Source organism: Sus scrofa, chromosome 5 (assembly GCF_054392235.1).
Source record: "Sus scrofa isolate SSC_HxYL_T2T_F1_AM1 chromosome 5, Sscrofa_HxYL_maternal_Yorkshire_Landrace_v2.0, whole genome shotgun sequence".
In the NCBI taxonomy this organism is placed as follows: Eukaryota; Metazoa; Chordata; class Mammalia; order Artiodactyla; family Suidae; genus Sus; species Sus scrofa.
Window position 1 is genome coordinate 80,374,583 of NC_139387.1, and position 21,005 is coordinate 80,395,587.

The 21,005-nt window shown below is 40.8% G+C and overlaps 1 protein-coding gene across 4 annotated transcripts in view; it reads right to left on the bottom strand.

Annotated features, from left to right (window-relative positions):
- GXYLT1 (glucoside xylosyltransferase 1) overlaps positions 1-21,005 on the bottom strand; it is a 470,260-nt gene that overhangs the window by 409,690 nt on the left and 39,565 nt on the right. For 2 of the 4 annotated variants that reach the window (XM_021092539.2, XM_021092538.2), the window contains one exon: positions 10,725-16,525. The exons of the other annotated variants lie outside the window; for them this stretch is intronic. In XM_021092539.2, coding sequence (XP_020948198.1) covers positions 16,364-16,525 — 162 coding nt within the window. In that variant the 3' untranslated portion in view covers positions 10,725-16,363. Of the gene's footprint in view, positions 1-10,724; positions 16,526-21,005 lie in introns of those variants that run through there. 4 annotated transcript variants of the gene reach the window in all.

Below are 21,005 nucleotides of genomic sequence, written 5' to 3' on the forward strand. Positions count from 1 at the left end.
AAAAAAAAAAAAAAAAAAAAAAGAATTAGGAGTTCCCGTCGTGGCGCAGTGGTTAACGAATCCGACTAGGAACCATGAGGTTGTGGGTTCGATCCCTGCCCTTGCTCAGTGGGTTGATGATCCGGCGTTGCCATGAGCTGTGGTGTAGGTTGCAGACTTGGCTCGGATCCTGCGTTGCTGTGGCTCTGGTGTAGGCCAGTGTCTACAGCTCCGATTGGACCCCTAGCCTGGGAACCTCCATATGCCGCAGGAGCAGCCCAAGAAATAGCAAAAAGACCAAAAAAAAAAAAAAAAAAAAAAAAGAATTAGCCCAAAGTCACACAAATGGAAAGTGTCATGTGCATTTCGCTATACTATGTCCTCATGGATACCTTAAAAAATAGAAATAACCTCAAATAAGTCTTGAATTCTGATTCACAATTTAAAAAAAAAAAACAAAACCTCAGATTCTCTTAGGACAAGAGTTTCGTCCTCACTCGTGTGACATACAGGAGTCAGCAGAGCTTCTGCTGCATCACCCAAAAGATATAACCACCCTCCTGAATCACTGGGCTTCCCACCGTCTCAGCCCAGAGGTAGGCTCATATCTCATTAGCCAGAACTAGTAGTTTCTCCTTCTCACCTGAAAAGAGGCTGAAAAATGGAGGCGAGCACAATAACCTATTCTACCATCTCTTCCATTCTTCAGTCACCCAAATAGAAATAATTGCCTCACTAAGGTAAATCCAAAGTTTGCAAATTATTGATGGGAGGCTTTTTAAACTCTCAAGTGGTTATTTTTCATTCTGCAAATATTTGTATCCATCCTCCTGCACTGCGAGTGTAGGAACATGGTAGCCGCTCAATAAATATTTGCTGAAGAAACAAATGAATGAGCCCTAATTATATTAGTAATTGCTACTGTTTCTCCCGGAGCAGTCCGACTACTAGAAATGGACAGGAAAAGAATAAGAAATGATTTCTGTCTTGGCACCCAGTCCCTTGGCCAGAACCCAAATTAACTAAACTTCCCATTCAAGGGCAAACCTTGACCCGTCAGGAGGAGAACCAGGAATTTGACTAAGTTCTAAGCTACAATTAAGCTACGACTACTGCCCAATTCAAAACTGTTATTTCAAGGTCAATGCGTGAGCCAGAGTTGGCACGCGACACATTTCAGCTCACATCTCGCATTTGCATTCTGCACAAACATTATGCGCAGGTAGGAGAAGAGAATACGATTCAGCCTAATCCAATAGCTAATTAACAACACCTGCATCAGGGCACTATTAACATCTTGCTATTAGGTTACTGTTTGCATTATAGGATAAGTGATTACGCCTGTCAAATGATGACAGGACTTGCTTCACTTTTTAGTTTGTGTATAAATTTAAATGCCGTATTTTTAAATGTCCCATAAAATGTTCAGATATGACACTGCTTTTTTTGAATCACAGTTACAGATTTCAGTTGTCAGTGACAGAATTACAACCCCGTTCCTAGAAAATTGACATTGTATTTACATGAATAAGTATATCCTTTTAATTACTAGTATCAAAATATCTCCTCTACTCAGTCTACCGCGCCTCCCCAAGGCTCTGGTGCTTAGACATCAACTCTAAAGGTAGTAATGTGTGCTAAATTTTAAGCCTCTGTCTAAATAACAAGCAATTCTGTAGGTGATCAATACATACCTGTTGAATTCATTAATTCAAATTCTGCATCTATGTTGATGACTCTCAAATCTTCATTTCTAACTACTCTTCTAAGATCCAGGCTTGTATTCACTTACAAAATATCTTTCAGTATTTCACTATTCTGTAGACAGTATATGCTCTTCTGTAATAAGCATTTAATTACTTTCTAGGTTTAAGATCAAGATCAAGGAGTTCCTGTTGTGGCTTAGCAGTTAATGAACCTGACTAGTATCCATGAGGACTCGGATTTGATCCCTGGCCTCGCTCAGTGGGTTAAGGATCCGGCATTGCCATGAGATGTGGTGTAGGCCACAGACTCAACTGGGATGTCCTATTGCTGTGGCTGTGGTGTAGGCCGGCAGCTGTAGCATTCGACCCCTAGCCTGGGAACTTCCATATGCCATAGGTGCAGCCCTAAAAAGACCAAAAAAAAAAAAAAAATCAAGATCATTCAGATCAAGATCAAGAATTCACAGGAGTTACCCAGTAGCTCCGTGGGTTAAAAATCAGGCATTGTTGGAGTTCCGTTGTGGCTCAGCGGAAACTAATCCGACCAGTATTCATGAGGACGCAGGTTCAATCCTTGGACTTGCTCAGTGGGTTAAGGATCTAGTGTTGCCGTGAGCTGTGGTGTAGTTCACAGACATGGCTCAGATCCCACATTGCTATCACTGTGGCATAGGTGGGCAGCTGTGGTACCAATTAGACCCCCAGCTTGAGAACCTCCAAATGCCACGGGTGCAGCCCTAAAAACACAAAAAAGAAAGAAAGAAATACATGTAAAAGCTTACTACATCCCATGCATTCTGCTAGCTACTAGAGATGTAATGGTGAAAAAATATATATATTCCTGCATTCAGGATCTTCTAGGTTAGTGAGGAAAAGAAATCAAAGATATACTATTATAATGTAGTTTGCTAAGTGCTAGCATTAACATAAACACAGGGTCTTCTGGGAGCTCAGAGGGTGGACGTCTCATCCAGGGAGAAATAAGCAAAGCCCTAGAAAAAGTGATGCTTCAGTCAGGCCTTGAAGGATAAGAGTTAGCAAGTGAGGAAAGGAAAGCATGACAAAATAGCATGTGCAATGACTCAAACTGAGAGACAGCCTGGTCTGTTCCAAGCATTATATTTCCGATTGTATGTAAGGAACACAGTGTATGACGGGAGTGGTGATGAGAGATGAGGCTGGAGGTGATGCAAGAGGGTTAGAGTTTCGTTAGAGATGAGGAAGAATCCATGGAGGTTCCGATAAGCCCAGATGATAAGCTAAATACAAGAAACTTAATGGGGTTAAATGCACACTTCACAGTCTCAGGACTCAAGGATGAGGGGAGATGTTTAAGATTATGAGAAAAAGGCATAGAGGCTTTAGCTGACTGTAAGATGCATATGGTTGAAATGAGTGAGAAGGTCCCCACGCAAATATAAACCCACATAGAAAACTCCCTGAAGAGTCAAGCTATACCATTATTATTAGAACTATGTTTAAAGTTTTTATTTCATCAATAGTTGAGACTATTTTTTCCACATCATTTTAATAATATTCTTCAATGTACCTATATACTATTTTGTTGTATTCATGTTAATTTTATTATTAATAAATGCATGCTGTTTGCTAGCCTAAATAAATAAATAAGGGAGAGAGTAACCCATAAAACAAACCTCTTCAAAATCCAAGTCCTAAAAATGGAGAGGTCAGAATCCGACTTTATGGCGTGGTACTTGCCACGGCATAATTCAAATTTCATGGCATTGTATTTACCTTCAAATGTCTAAAGGGCTGACCAGGTGTGGAAGGAGTGAGGTGGTAAAAACATGAATACGAGATGTCCTCTGCCTTCTATGTAATATCATGCTCTGCATAAGGAGGGCATGGAAATGAATAAGGCATTCGTAGTCTTTTCGAAAGACCTCCCTAAATACTAGCTCTTACAACTCCTTCTGTATTTTTAAAAAATAATCTATATTACCAAAATATTTTTTATTTCATTTTCACAGTTAAAGTAGCACTGATTTATAACCTAACATGAGCAAACCCACACTCTGACTCTAAAGATTGAAAAGCTGTTCTCTGTGCCGGCCACCATGGGAACCCATCCAAGACTCCAGGCTCCATACTTCCTTGAAATGGATTCGGACTTTGCCTCCAGCTGTACGATAAAGAACCCTGTAGACAGCATTTTAAAATTTACCATTAAAAGTATAAGAACATTTTCCAGACCCTGCAGAAAACTCCTCTTTCAGACAATGGGGATCACTTTTTTCATAGCACTAAACTGAAAAGGGTACCACAAGTCAAAGACCTTATGCTCAGAGAGCACACGTATTCATTTATTTCAACTTCCATCTGAGAATGAACCACAGCAGCAGTGACCTACAATTTGTTACAGATTTATCCTGAAAAGAGCCAAAATGGTCTTTCTGCTCAGTGTTCAATATCTACTCTGCTATTGTGAGAATCCCACCCTTGCTGCATACTTTCTCCAAGTTATGGATATTCTTTGTGGTATCACTCGACTTTGATCACCAATTTGATAGTTTAATCTTATTGCAGAAAATATTCTCCGGTTTAAATATCTAGTCTTAAAGAGGAAATGGCAATGGGTTAGTGGCAGCAAGGCAATTTTCAGAGATTTTAAAAATATGACATTTTGAACTGGCTAGTTGCGTGGGTTTTTTAGAAATAATAATAAAGTGATTGTTAAAATGGACTCAATAAAAATAATAGTTTGCCAATCATCTCCTTTCTCTCGGGGACTAAGAAAAGCAGAGGAGGGGAGAAATAAAGCACAATGTTTTTGGTTTTGTTTTGTCTTTTTTTAGGGCTGCACCTGCGGCACATGGAGGTTCCCAGGCTAGGGGTTGAATCGGAGCTGTAGCCGCCGGCCTACACCAGAGCCACAGCAACGCGGGATCCGAGCCCTGTCTGCGACCTACACCACAGCTCATGGCAACACCAGATCCTTAACCCACTTAGAGAGCCCAAGGATCGAACCTGCACCCTCACGGTTGCTAGTCGGGTTCATTAACCACTGAGCCACGATGGGAACTCCATAAAGCACAATGATTTTTAATAGTTCCTCTGAATGAGGTGAGAACACAGTATAATTTCCAAAAGAAGTGTTACGTACTTTTCAGAATAGCACATAGATTGGCAAAATGTATTATAAATAGGGCCTGGAAATTTTGCTGTTACGCTAAGTCTATGAAATTTCCTTCATTCTGTACAATATAAATCACCTACCAGTATTAAAATTAGATGTAATTTGAAATTAATGATGTGAAGAATTTATTTCAGTTATCATTTAGTCAAACCACCTTCGTGATTTAGCTACTCACTTTGGCTTCCCAGAAACTAATGAAAGAAATAGCTTCCCAAATGGCAGCTGGGAGGGACTATGGCATCTGAGCTTTTATTATGTATCATTCACCGACTACCTCTATAACCTTGGACGAGTCACTTCCCTTCCCTGGGCCCAGGCCCTTATCTGAACATTTGTACAGTATCATCTACAACATAGATTATACTCGTCTCTGTAGCAAATACGTTTCAAGTGCTCAGTAGCAACTAATTGTATAGTTACTAGAAATTTAATTAAGAGCAAGGTAGACATGGTCCCTATCCTTATGGAATTTATAGTGGACCAGGAAAATAAGAAAGCAGACAAATAAAATTATTATATATCACGATGACCATGTCTGATATTCTGACTCTACTCTCACTTTGTTCACCAGCCACGATTTTGCACCCAGTTCCAAAGTGAGGGGAGGTGGGATTTGGGATTCCCATACCACCAAGCAATTCTCTGCCCCCAGTTGGGGGTCCTGCAATTCAAATCAATTCTGACCGTCTACTTGGAGACGGCGTCAGATTCCACAGGTTAAGTGCACAGTCCTTGAACCCTCCTGGTGCTAATCGCAAGTCCAGGTTATCACCAGTGCTGTCGCCAGCTATGGACTAGAGGTTCCCAAACCCCCCTCTTTGGGTTGGATTAACTTGCTAAGTGGGTCACAGAACTCAGAGAAACATTTTACTTGCTGGATTGGCAGTTTCTTATAAAAAGGTGGAACTCAGGAATAGATGGATAGAAGAGTGGCACAGGGCAAGGAATGGGGAGAGGGCCCAGAGGGTCCATCCCCTCTCCAGGGCCACCACTGTTCCTGAACCTCCGCAAGCTCACCAACCTGTCCTTTCGGGTTTTTATAGAGGCCCATTATAGAAGCGCGATTGATTACATCATTGGCCCTTGGTGATTAATTCAACCTTCAGACCCTCTATCCTCCCCAAAGGTCAAGGGGGTGGGACTGAAAGTTCCAACCCTCTAGTCACATAGCATTTTCTCCTGACAACCAGCCCCCATCTTTAGATGGGGTCCCAAAGTCAGCTAATTAACATAACACGATCACTTTACTAACTCTCACCACTTCGGAAATTCCAAGAGTTTTAGGAGCTCCCCTGGGTGAAGACCAAATATATATTTCTTATTATAAGTCACAATATCACAGCATTATATGGGATACACACTAGAGATAAACACAGAGAAGAACAGACAAGGTCTTATTTATGTGATGTGATCAAAATTGCAGTAAAGACCACAAGAAGATGTGATCAAAATTTCAGTAAAGATCACAAAAAAATGAGATCACAAATATAAAGCACTTAGCACATAAAAGGCATGCAATAAACAGTAGGTTTCATTTTTATGTTGCTTCAGAACAAGATATGCAGAAAATTCTGGACTACAACCAGTATTGAAAATTGAAGAAAGAGAAGGTGGGATTTGAAAATTAAAAAAGAGAAGGCTAAATGTTTTCAATTTTTTTCAATAAGATACTTAGAAAAACTGGATAAAATACAACACCTTTTCCAATTCATAGGTGAGTTCATTTTTAAAAAGGGGAGGGGGGGAATCTCAAGGGTCAAAACTAAAGAGCAAGTTGTAACCCTTATTTGTAGGCTGACACTGAAAGTACTATTGGCCTCAGAGCAATTGACAGTTTCCATTATCTAAAGGCTTGGGTTTTAAGGGTTACCTGGAGACAGTAAACAAGACCTTGAACTTGGAAAAGACAGAGATTTGGAGTTTAAGACCCAAAGCTCACTCTCAGTAAAAAAGAAGCCTAGAAAAAGCTTTTGCCCATCAACAAAGAGGGAACACAAGATTTGTCTGTCTTGACACAAATTTAGGGCATTTAAAAATAAAATATCCTGGAGTTCCCGCTGTGCAGCAGTAGGTTAAGGATCCAGCATTGTCCTTGCAGTGGCTGAGATCGCTGCTGAGGCATGGGCTCAATTCCTGGCCCAGCACAGAGGATTAAAGGATCCAGCATTGCTGTAGCTGTGGCTCGGATTTGATCTCTGGCCCAGGAATGTCCATATACCACAGGTGCAGGCAAAAAATAAAAAATAAAAATATCCTCACACATTTGGGATTAAAATTCAGACTCTGGTCTGGGAAACTCCAAAACAGTAAATTAACATATAAAATTCAGGCAAACATGATATCACAATCCAAAATTACAAAACACACCAGACCTGAGCAAAAGTCAGCCAAAGTAAGAAATTATGCCCTCAAAGACTTCAGCTATTGAAAATGTCAGAGAATACAGAATTAGAATGCTCGAAAGTATATAGTGGAATCCCCACTGCGGCTCAGCAGGTTAAGAACCCCACATGGTGTATATAAGAATGCAAGTTCATATACTGGCCTTTTTCAGTGGGTTAAAGATCCAGTGTTGCCACAAACTGCGGCATAGACCAACAGCTGAAGCCCCAATTCAACCCCTAGCCCAGGAACTTCCACATGCCTTGGCCATAAAAAGAAAACTCCCTATTCTCTGTATCTTTAAGTTTGTTTCTATTTTGTTATGTTCATTTTTTAGGGAGTTCCCACTGTGGCACAGTGGAAAGGAATCTGACTAGTAACCATGAAGATGCAGGTTCCAACCCTGGCCTCGCTCAGTGGGTCCGGAATCCTGCGTTGCGGTGGGCTGTGGTGCAAATTGAAGATTCAGCTTGGATCCCGCATTGCTGTGGCTGTGGTGGAGGCCCGCAGCGGTAGCTGTACCCTTAGCCTGAGAACTTCCATATGATGCAAGTTTGGCGCCCCCCCACCGAAAAAAATTTAATCGCAAGTGCTTTTACTGCTTTTAATGTGGCTACTAGAAAAAAAAAAAATTTTTTTTTTTTTTTGGTCTTTTTAGGGCCGCACCTAAACATCTGATCCCAGCCAGGTCTATAACCTACCCCACAGCTCACACCAATGCTGGATCCTTGACCCACTGAGCAAGGCCAGGGATCAAACCTACCTCCTCATGGATGCTAGTCAGATTCGTTTCCACTGAGCCATGATGGGAACCCTGAAAATTTTAAATTAAATATGTGCTTACATTACATTTCTGTCAGACAGCACAGTTCTAATAGATTAAAAACCTCTCTCTTTTAACCAGTTAAGTGGCCCTATTAAATTTTTTTTTTTTTTTTTTGGCCTCACCCATGGCATGTGGAACAGGATCAAACCAGTGCTGCAGTTGTGAGCTGCATGAACACCAATGTCAGGTCCTTAACCTGCTGCACCACACAGGAACTTTCTCTATTAAAATATTTTAAATGCTAAAGAACAGTAATAAAAGCACAGGTAAACTAATGGTCAAATTTTGTTAATTTCTACCAATAGATTTTTAAAAATTTTACTATTTCAAATGTATTTTTAAGCAATAAAGAATGGAAAGGTAAAAGAACCCTGAAGTAACAATATACAGGCATGCCAGTCTCAGAAACATACAACTATTGTTATTTTTTATTATTACATTATTTAGTATACGTTTTCATTTCATATTTATATTTTTGACAAATCTTCACATCGAATTTAAAAAATTTTAATAAGCTGTTATTTACTTTGCTTTCTTTTTTTTTTTTAAGGGCTGCACATGCAGCATATGAAAGTTCCCAGGCTAGGGTTGAATTGGAGCTACAGCTGCCGGCCTACAGCACAGCCACAGCCATGCAGGATCCAAGCCATATCTGCGATCTACACCACGGCTCACGGCAATGCTGGATCATTAAGACACTGAATAAGGCCAGGGATTGAACCTGCCTCTTCACGGATGTGAGTCGGGTTCGTTATGTTGAGCCACAGCAGAAACTCATTACTTTGATTTTCCAGGTACATTAGTTTGTTCACAATTTAATAACACCTATATAACACTTAAATCACAATTAGAAAAATGGGAAAAAATAGTTAATTACTATTTCCCGTAACAAGTTAAAACTCATTACCTAGGAGTTCCCTGCTGGCTCAGTGGGTTAAGGATCCCGCATTGTCACTGCTGTGGTTCAGGTGGTTGCTGTGGCAAGGGTTCGTTCCCTGGCCCCCGAACTTCTGCATGCCATGGGCCGGGCCAAAAAACCACCTCATTACTTACACTCTCACACTTCAGAAGTCCATGTGCTAATGTCTACTTAAGCTATACCACTATGACATAATAAGCAGCGAAAAAATGAGGTGGACTTAATGTGTCAACAAGGAAAGCTATCGTCATATGTATTGTGTGAAATATGCAAAGTTGTAGAGGAGTGTGAAGCAGGAGCCATTGTAAAACTAAGCCCACACGGGGTGCATCTCATGCATGTGTGCATAGCAAGACGGGGAGGATACACACCAAATGTCCTTAGGAATGGGCTATTACATTTTAGTTCATAACTTTTAATTCTACTGTATGGTTTGAATTTTTTCCAGTGAGGACATTTTGTAACTTATAAATGGCTAAAAATCTGGTAAAGATTGCTAATAAATAGCCATCAGTAACTTTTCAACATGAATTTTGAAGAACTTTTAAACTCTCTTGGAAGCAGTCATTACCTCAATAATCTTTTTTGTCTTTTGTCTTTATAGGACTATACCTGTGGCATATGGAGGTTCCCAGGCTACAGGTCAAATCGGAGCTGTAGCCACCGGCCTACACCACAGCCATAGCAATGTGGGATCCAAGCCCTGTCTGCAACCTACACCACAGCTCACGGCAACACCGGATCTGTAACCCACTGAGTGAGGCCAGGGGTCGAAGAAATTGTGTCCTCATGGATGCTAGTCAGATTCATTTCCGCTGAGCCACAACAGGAACCCCTCAATAATCTCTTATTTATTTTTTAATTTTCTTTTTATGGCCACACCCGCAGCATATGGAAGTTCCCAGGCTAGAGGTCAAATCGGAGCTTACCAGGTTATGCCACAGCCACAGCAACACCAGATATGAGCTGTTTCTGTGACCTATGCCACAGCTTGCAGCCAAGCCTGATCCTTAATCCAATGAGTGAGGCCGGGGATCAAGCCCACATCTTTACAGACACTATGTCGGATTCTTAACCTGCTGAGCCACAAGGGGAGCTCCCTTTATTCTATCCCGGTGACCAGAAAACCATTGTATAAATACTATGTAAAACTGAGAACTGTTAGATCCTAACATTATAGAGAGCTGTTAAAGCACAATTACAACCTAGCACAGAAAAAGTGCCCTTTTCCAGGTCTGAAAGTTGATCCTCCTTAGACATTGTAAGAAATGCTTGGGCCAGTAAAATGTTTAGTCTGTTGCCTACCCGGTAGCCATTTCCCAAGCCCCCTCGCCTTCTATCCCCCAGGTACCTTGCTTGCTATTTCCTTTCCTGTGTGAAGCCACTCTTCAAGGGAGGTGATGTTTAAGTTTGGGGCATATCACGGTCTGAGCCAATCGTTAAAGCTTTATTCCCCTTGCAAAGTAATTGTTTCAGGCACAGACATTGGTATGGCTATGAGGGCAAGTGCATGGGGGCAGGTGGCATCTTCCTCTTATAAAGAGATACGTTTTTGCCCTTGTCACCTCATTTGATACCCTGAATGTTGGTTAACCACCGGGGGCGGGGGGAGACGGATGCAGGGGAGATTTGGCTCAGATGGTGTGAACGAAACAGAAAGACAGAAGGTATTCAGGTTTCTAAGGACATTGTTCAGCTGCTGAACTAGTCCACTCAGGAACTGCTTCCGATTGCTAGAATAACTCAAACACATCATTTGAAGAAATTAGACATTTATTGAGTAGATGTTTATTCAGTAACAACAAAAGTTTCTCAAGAAAAAAATGATTTGAACTCCCCCCAAAACAGAACAAAGCAACTTTCCATCATTCTCAGGTTACATCCAAATCTATAGTCTTCAATTCACCCTCCCTTTAATAAATGTCAAGATACACAAAATACTTGGAGGAAGATATCCAAGTTATCCTAAAATCATAGTATTTTAAGGTAATAAACAGCTTAAAAGTAGTAAGCTCTACATATCACAGTACACCAAAATCCTTCCTTGTAGCTTGAGAACCATTACTACTCAAAATATTAACACATTTATGCAAAATACTTGTGAAAAATCGAAACGCCTTCCAGTTTTTGATTTCAGGAACAGGTACAACCAACTATCTCCCTCATATATCGTCCATTACAACATCCATCAGAAGCCACTGGCCCAGCTCGCAAGCACTGATGCCAGGGCGCGGGCTGGACGTGCGCTCTGCCACGTTTGGAACAGAGGACACATTCCACAGCCACACCACAAGCCCTGAATTACTTCTGTGTAACATTCCAATATTCCCTGAAGATTTTACATACAGGTGGAAAACAGCTACTTTCCATCATAGTCGACGTCAACGTACTTTTTAAATGGAAGGTACACTGTTGCTTCTCTTCACTTTTTGTAACGAGGTGCTATGATGCTGTGTAGTTTGAATATGCTCACAAATTCAGACTGTTTATGAAAACCACACAGAGTCAAAGGCTCCACATCAGCTCTTGAGTTTGATATTAAAATGTTTCATCACAGACCCTTCAAACAGCTTTCACAGTATTAGAAATTTCTTTCTTTTTCCGTATTTTTTTCAAAGGCTCTCTTTTTGACAGCGGGGTTTAATCTCATTAGACATCTGGAATTATTGGTAGAGATGAGGTGACAATAGGTATTTTCCATTTAAAAGTAAGTTTGACATTGATTTGTGAACTAGTCCAAGATGCTATTCCAGGTGGTTCTGTAGTTGCTCGATATGTGAATTAACATCATATTCATTTTTAGTCAAAAAATTTTCTTGTACCACCTTTTAGACCTGCCATAAGTGTATATAACTTAGTTTTAAAAATCTAGTTTCATGTTCAATGAGTTAAGAAATAACAAACATCAGGACAAGTTTAGCCAGACTTCAATAGGCAAAAAAGGGTTGCTTTGGCAATGTATAAAAGGATAACCGTTACAGTACTAGTCGCTATTTAATCTAATTTTAATAAATATCAAAATGCAATAAGGCAACTGTTTTAAGACACCTGAAATTACATCTAATTAACTGGTAACTGGCCCCACACCTGACACCCTGCACCCCTACTTTTCTTCTCTATTTACTCTAAGGAACCAAAGGTTATTTAATAAAATCAGTGGTCTTGCTAAATCACTACTAATTAACACTGAGGTGTTCATTATAAACTTCTGACAAAGAAGACACTGAAGACCATCTCACAGGGCTTTTCCATTTAATGTATTCCTGCCGTCCCCCCTTCTCTTGAAGCCATTCCTAACACTTCAAGTACGCCTTGAAGTATGCCTACTAAGGAATCAAAGATGTGATGTACTGTTTAAGCTGCCATTCAGGGCAGGGCAGGGCAGTGGTTCCTAAACCTGGCTTCCTAGCAGTATCATCTGGGAAGACCGCTGCAGTGAGTCTCTGGGCCCCTTCAGATCTACTAAGGCTGTCCCTCCACCCTGACATCCTGTGTGATCAATGTGGTTAATCTGGCATCACCCAAAATCTGGGAGGGCTAAAAGGATGTTAAAGATATGTCATCATGTTTCTCCTGGTCTTCGCTCACAAACGAGAATCCAGTTTAAGAAGAAAAAAAAAATGTTGAATCACAGCACTAAGTGACAACAAACCAAACAAAGGTAGGAGCCTGGATGCCCCTTCCACGAAAGCCAGCATCCTTCCTGACCCTGGAGAGTTTCTTGCACTGAAACGGGAAGGCAAGCAGACAGCGGTACAGGGTCAGGGGCTACAACTCAAAGTGACTGTTCTCACACTCTCTCTCTCCACCTCTACTTCTCAGTTTCCCTACTCTCACCCCCTCTCTTCTCTTGCTCTGCTTTTGGCCATTCTCACTTCTATTCCCATCTCTTTCTTCACTTTTTTCACTTCCTCTCTCTTCCTTCTTCCTTTGATCATTCTTTAACACCATTCTTTTCTTCTCTGCTTTCTCTTCCTTAAAAATTCTTCCTTACAAATTCATACTGGAGATATAACACATGTCAGGACACATTCAGCCTCAAACAGAATGATGTGTACAGGAGACAATAGAGCAAAACAGAACTTGGAACAATAACCCTGGTGGGGCATGATCTCAGCCAGGCAGCACGCTTTCCAATCCATCCCCTCTTCTGGGTCTCATAAACTCATGCCTTCTGAGTCTCATGAGGTTAGAAGGGCACATTGATTGTTTGCAGACTTAGGACAGAGACAGGGTTAAATGATATGCCTCAGGTCTCTAACCAAGAAGAGAATCCAGATCTAGTCCACAGTCTGGTTTTCTTTCCATTACACCAATAGTATCTTACTGGAGGCAAGATGAGAGAGCCGCGAGTAAGCAGGAATATTGTTTCAGGTTCTCAAGGGTCCAGAGACACTTTACACATTATAAACTACTCTTCATAGGATAAAGAAAAAAAAAAAACTATGTATTTTTTTAAATGTAAATCACAATATATATTTTCTAGAGGTTTTCCAAGTTTCTCAAAGATGGCTACTTCATACAAATGAAGGCTGGCTACATTATAAAGTCATTCCACTTTGGTAACACTGTAGCCCAGAGATAGTTCTGAGGTCAGAATTGTTCTAACACATAGACGCAAAGAATATATAATGTAATTCATATAAACTGCATAGATACCATTTTATGAAAAGAAATATAAAATGTTCTCTAAGCTCTTCTAGAATTAACCTCAATAATGCTGAGAACCACATTTCTTAAAACTCCTCAAGGAAAGAGTTACCCTACATCTAAAGTTAAATTCAGAAAACTCATTTTAATATTGTTAGGGACTTTCTGTGACACCCTAAATCTTAGGTAAAAATAGTCCCTAAAGGGAAAGTTTTCACCATTACCCAATATATGGTAAAATGCTCAACAAGGTCAGGTCTTCATAAACCAGATGAAGACCCTTCCCACTGATGCACAATGTCGAGTGTGTGACAGTGTAAATAAGGCACAACACATGGGAGACTGCAGCGCACAGTCCGGTTACATCAAACTATGATCCTCCGCTACCTAGTCCCAGGGACTCCTCCTAAAGGCCATGGGGTTAAGAGTGTCTGATCACGAAGGAAATCAAATCTAAGGAATTTACTAATAATACAAACTTACATTTTGTCAATAACCCCAAGTACTTCATCTAAAGTTTCAGAATCACATTTATAACCCACCAACTGTGCTGAGAACTGTGGCCCTTAACTTTTCAAGTGGACAAAATGATTTCCAGTGGTTCCCAAATTACCTGACACCTCAAATGAGGTGCTTGTTTAAAGGAGTCACCTTGTGGGTATTTTGCACTCTGACTCTTTCATTGTAGACAATAAGGGAAATTTGCCTGAGGACTGGGTCTTAACATGAAGCCAAAGGAGGGATGATGGTGCCATCATCACTAGAGGGTTCACAGACATGAAATAACATGCTGCCTGGGGTCTTCTTTAAAGTATTTCCACAAAGGAAAAAGGGAACGATGACACAAATGTGGTAAAGCTATTGATGTGTCTGATCTGGACAGCGAGTACCACTGTACTGCTCGCTCTACTCGTGTGGAATCTCTCAATCTGTTCATTTTAAAAAATGTCTGCAGACCCACCCTAGATATGGTGCAGCAGAGTCACCAAAGGCGAAGCCTGGTTCTTGTCAAGGCCCCTGCAGAAGTCTAAGGGAGCCAGGCAGACGGTGGTCCCATGCGGGGACCGTAAGACAAGACCTCACACCCTCCCAACTTCAGAGTTCTGGGGATCTCATTTCTTACTCAGCAAACTCAATTTCAACAAGCTCACAAGTTCTTCTAGTCACTAAGGCCTTCTGCCAAGGACACACAGACAGTGCTCTCTAAATGCATCTGTTCCAAGAGTGCTGGGCTGGTTATCAACTTCTAATCTACCTTTCTTACAGCTTCTGCTCTCAATCTCTCCCTGACAACTGCAACAGACGAGGGGCAGCTCTATGCCACGTCTCCACAGACGACACTGTGGCTTCATAAAGCCAATCACCACTACCGTCACACAGGTGATGGTTTTCCTTCATGATCTGCTCTTCTCTAGTTAAGTATTAATATGCGAAAAGGAGGAAAAGAAGTTAACCATATAGTACTTAGTGAAACAAGGCATGCGCCCTGGCACAGTACATGCTAAGTACTCAGAATCTATGGTTATATCAGAGAGAGGCCAAAAACACTAAGACAAGTAATATTTTTCTTATTGTCAAGATTTAAAAAAACAAAAAACAAACCAAAAAAAACTGTCTTAAGTGATATTCAAAAAAGGAAGATATGCACATTAACCAAGTCCAAACTAGCTTTTTCTACAGTCAGATGTGATGTTCTTAAGCCAAATCTTCTACGAAAGTTGTCTAACTTACTTAAAGTAAGGCTCTATACACGTATATTTGCTTCTTCAAAAATATCTTGCAGAGCCATTGTGAGGTAGAAGGAGAAAGGTTTAAATGGATCACTTTTTTTCTGCTCCACTTCTAACTACAATTACTGCTCATGGGAAGAACACAGCTTATGCATTTTGGTCCATCACATTTTCCACCGTCATATAAGTGTACTATTTAGGTTCTCAATTTATTATCAGCATATTTATTGTTTCCAGAATGCCCAGTAAAGCTGAAAGTTTTCATTTAAAGTGATAAAAGAAATTTCCTAAAATGTCGGCTTAATCATCTTAGATCTGACTTTTGGCAAGACCGTTTAGCATATACAAATGAAAATACTACATTTCACAAATACGCACGGAGGCTAAAACTCCCAATTCTTCACTGTTTTCCCTCTTTCTTATAGAGCTCAATTTTAAATGTGCAGCTTACTTATAATCTAAACATGATTGTCACAAAAATATTTTAAACAGAGATGAAACTTATGAAGGCACACATAGATTGTCAATGGTTATACATCACATTTCTTCAGAAACAAAACCTTTTCTTCTCCTGTAAACAAGTTTTTTTCTTGCACATTTAAAGTGAGGTTAGTGCTGACAAAATTATTGCTATGCTCACAGTTTGAGTGTTTCCACTGTGTATGAGGTACATTTTCTCTGTCCATACACCCCTACTGTTCTTACTCATTTGAGAATAAGAGTCAACCCATGTCTGCAGGCTAAAACCATTCAATAATATCTTCATCAATACTGGAATGATAACAAAGAAACATTACAAAACATCAGAGACCAAAAGTAACTTCTTTTTGGGGTCTAAGATATTAACTTATTCTTCATTACGTGAATATATTGCTCATTTAACTTCTTCAGGAAAAAAAAATTATTCTGAAGATGAATAATTCTTTCCTAAACACTTCATCCAAGACTATTCCTTCAAACATATGCTCTGAAATTTCGCTGTTTTAATTCATTTCATTTAGCGGTCACCACGAATCACCTTTCCTTTGGTGGTCTATCATAACGGTCTTGTATGCTTTTTGTCAGCTGTTTGATAAATATTTTGTAAATTTTTCCACAGTATGTATGCACTGTCTTTTGTAGTTCCAGTTCTAAAGGCTTTAATAAGGAATGGATGTTGTCATCTTCAAAAGAACACTAGAGAAAGAAAATAAAAAGACAAACATTGTACATTTCTAAATTTACCTACATTCCCAACAACTTCTTCAATCAACTTTATACTGACAACCTTCATTTGTTTATTCGTTTGTTTGTTTTTTAGGAACATACCCGCAGCAGATGGAACCTCCCAGGCTAGAGGTCAAATCAGAGCTACAGCTGCTGGCCTACACCACAGCTACAGCAATGCCAGATCCAAGTTGTGTCTATGACCTACACCGCAGCTCATGGCAATGGTGGATCCTTAACCCACTGAGTGAAGCCAGGGATCAAAACCGCATCCTCATGGATACTAGTCGGGCTCATTACTGCTGAACCACAATGGGATCTCTTGAAAACCTCCATTTAAAGTCTCACAGAAAGTATGCGGCCCACAAATAATTTTAGTGAATTAAAAAGAACAGGATCTCACACTAGAGGAGGGAGAAAGTCGTGGTGAATCCTTGAGGGCGGCAGGGAGAGCCTTTCGGAGAAGAGGTGATGGCGGCGGGACACTCCAAACCAAGGCGAGAATACGTGCAAGGGCAGAGAAGACTCAGAGATACTGACAGGTACGTGATGACAGCGGAAGCTCTGAAGGCATCGGAGAGAAATGCCAAAAACGGCTCTGAGAAGTGTTGAGGCTAGACTGGAAAGCAGTGGATGGAGGGAGGCACGCGGGGAGGGAGGCCAGACGCAAGCACAACTCAGCGCTTCCCAAAGACCCCAACTGCACAAAAGGGTCCCAAGGAGAAACTGCTTGAGAACTGCTAAATACCACACCCTCTTGGTGGGGATTCACAATAGCACCCCCAAAACCATAAAGAGTAAAACATAAAATATAGCTGTTGGGTGTTGCTCGGCCCACTAATTCCAAAATGCACTTTTTACCAGGCTCTTTTTCACCATCAGATATATAACTGTCCCAAGGAATATATGTGGAAAACACTGCAGTGCTGGTGAAATGGAAACAACCTGAGATCCCAGTATTTTTCACTAGGTACATTTTTTGACTATTTGCATCTAAGTATATTTTTAATTAGAAAGACTGATGGGACTTGAAAATAGAACGTCTTATGGGAGAAGTTTGAAATCAGTGAAAAATGCAAGCTCCTGAAGGTATTCAGAACCTGAAATCTGGGAGTGCTGTAAAAAAAAAAAAAAAAAAAAAAAAAAAAGACCTGAGGTTCACTCCCCTGCCACTGAGGGAGAGGAAATAAAACACCAGCTGAATCACAATTAGTGAGTCTGTGGAGAACAGGCTTAACTTAGATGCTAATTGACAAAGTGGATTTTGTCAGTGTAGCACTGCAAAGAGATCCTGAACCTTGGTACCTCTACTGCAAGAGAACTGTGAGCATTCACTGCATGAAATCTTCACTTTCAGGGTGATTTTAAAAACCTAAGCCCATATACTGAAGATACATATCTTCAGTTATTTTGAAAACCAAAAAAAAAAGAGAGAGAGAGAGAGAGAAGAGAAGAGGCTTAAATAGGAAGAATGTAATGAAAATAATAACAGCTAGCACACAGGGATTTGGCTGGCCTGCTTAAAAAGATGGCATTTCCTACATGCCAGGCACTGTTCCAAGAGCTTTATATGTGTTAAAGCACTTAAGCCTCACACCAACTTTATGAAACAGGACAGACAATTATCACCATTTACAATGAAAAGCAATTGAGGCAGGGAGAGAAAATGTTCCCAGTTACAAAGCTTGTAAGTGCTAGGCCAGGATTCCACCTCGGCTCCAAAATCAAGAGCTTTACAACCACACAGCACGGCTTATCCAAAAAAGCAAGCAAAACTGTGCCCAGTCCGTGTCAAAATCTGTTAAAAGATGAAGCTCAGTTAACAGTGGGAACCTGCGCTGTATACAGACAGGTGTACCTTTGTCTAGGATCAAAAGCGGCAGCCACGCTGAAGAAGGTCAAGTTGTCAAGGGCTATCACCTGTATTAAGTGCTGCTGTCAAGTGTACATTTCAATGTGTATAAAAAACGCACCTGGACAACTGTGGCTGAGAGGCAAGTAATAATGGGAAGACTGAATGCGATCTCCTTACGATACAATGACGAGAAAGGAAAATGCTACAAAGGGCGTTTAAAAGGTAATGCCCGGGAATACTTGAGACTCCGTTCATTCACTTTCACGTGATTTAAATCCGCGTTTGTGGTTAAATTTTTTCCCCTTCACTAGGAAAGCCTTTTGATGAGAAACAGTGCCTCATGAATCAGAGCTCTTTTAGTCACCATGGAACATGACCTTTAAGAGAGAAGGTGATACATTACCGAAATGACCCCTCTACATACTCTACACACAGCCCGAAGTCACGGCCTGCACCGGTCACAGCGTCCAGTAGAAGCGCAGCAGCACAGAACGCACATCGAGACGCTCCCCTTCCCAGAGGCCACGCGAGCCCGTCCCTGACTGCAGGCCTCCTGCCAGAGTGGGCACGACACCTGATCTGTCTGCATCTCACCTGTCAGCTTGGGACTCCTCTTTCCAGCTCAGCCCAAGGTCAGCGCCTCTGAAAAGCTTTCCTGACAGAGTGAATCACTCCCTCTCCACTGGCAGCATGCCCAGGACACCAACTTTCAGAAGGTCATGCTTTATATATATGCTTGTCAGCTGAAGGTAGCAAATAAACAGTGAGCCTGTGATGACCACAATTAGGTAACTTGAAGCAATTTCAAAGAATAGGACATGTTTTTTTCAAAGAAAACATGGCATTTTCAAAGACCAGAATGGCAGGCAGTTCAATGTGACAAATGCTGAATGCCAACCATACACAAGGTCCTGCCAGATAGAAACTGTCAGGACTCCCTGGCAGAGAGACTTATGCAAATAGAAGAAGGGTGGGAAGTAAATCAAAGTTAACAGAAACACCAAGTAATCTAGCAACTCAAAATGAAATACAAGCAGCAGAAAAATACCTTGCAGAGCAATAAAATGTTTTATTCCCATTGCGAATCTGTAATTTTTACTCTTATTTATTCGCTCGACAGATAATATTTAACAACTATGTATGGACTGTAAAAACTGATTTGCTGGCAGACAGAGCCATGCATTTACATTTTAAAGAGGGTTCATCCCCTTACAGTTCACTGCATTCAATGGCTAGGACCAAGCTTTAATCTGACTTGCATAAATACCCTTGTCTGAGTGCAGTTCTTTTAAAAATTACACTTCTCATTGAATTATAGATAAGGAAAGATAAAAACACTAACCAAGAGCACCAAAAAAGAATGATTAACTTCATTAAGTTGAGAAATGGGTAGATACAGCTAGGAATACAGACCCCAAACAAACATTAATTACTTCAGTATTTGAAATCATTTTTAAAATGTTTTTTAAAAATCAAGTGTAATTAATCAGCTTAAAACCAATACCCAACTCTTTAAAAGTATATATTTATAAAAGATTAAAGAACAACAAGAACTAGTAAGATTTAATTCCTTAATAATGAGGGGTTTTTTTGAAAGCTCAAAGAAATCTTATCTTATAGGAAGGCATTTCTTCTCTATCCAGCAAAGGCTCAGAACCCCAAAAGTACCTTTCATCATTTTTATCACTTCTTGACGACCCGTGATAAAGCATTATTAAAATACAATATTGATTTCTGCAGGCATATAAGGTCGGCTACGTGAAAATGAACAAGAAACTTGGCAAATACACTAAAACTGTAGCCTTCAAGGCTGTCAGCACTTTGCCTACCACCGAGTTTGAGAAATACTGATTTCCAGGAGAAAACGTCAGTTTCGTGTCCCTGCAGAGCTTTATCTTAACCTAGAACATCCTCACTACAACCAGGCCAGGCCAGTCACTGCCTACCTTCACCCACCACCCCAGTCAAACGGCTCAATGCCTGACCTCTCCGTGGATTTTGCGCAACCCCTGAGACTCTTCTCAGGCAGTTTTGGCCCAGTCTGCTCATTGGGCAAACTCTTCTTCATCCTTCATGACCCACTTCAAATGCCTTTACATCAGCGAGGCCTTCCCTGCCCCTTCAGGGCAAAACTGTTGCATTCTTTGCACAGCTGCAGTACAGTCTCTGTCTCAATAGACTAAAATTCAGTATCTTTATCCTCATCTCTATTAATGAGGCTGTTATCAGACCAGAGGTTTTCAGTCATTAGAAAAAAATGAGAGTTTAACAAACAGGGGCATCAGCTCTTCGCAGGACCCTCACACACCACACCAGCACTCCTATTTATTTTACTTATGTTTTGTCTTCATGTCCACCTAAGGTTCGACACGGTCTAGCAGAACAGTGAACACACCTACCCAAGAGATGAGAGGTCACAGAGCCTTCTCACCAGGTATTAGTGAGTTACCGCATGGACAGTGATCAATACAGCTCGGTAAGCAACATCATAAATCCAGTCTCTACCTGGATGGGCCTCAAGTCTTGGTCCCCAACATAGAGACCTGATTCATGCATCAAGCTAGAGCGATGTGACGTATAACCATCTCTCCCTGT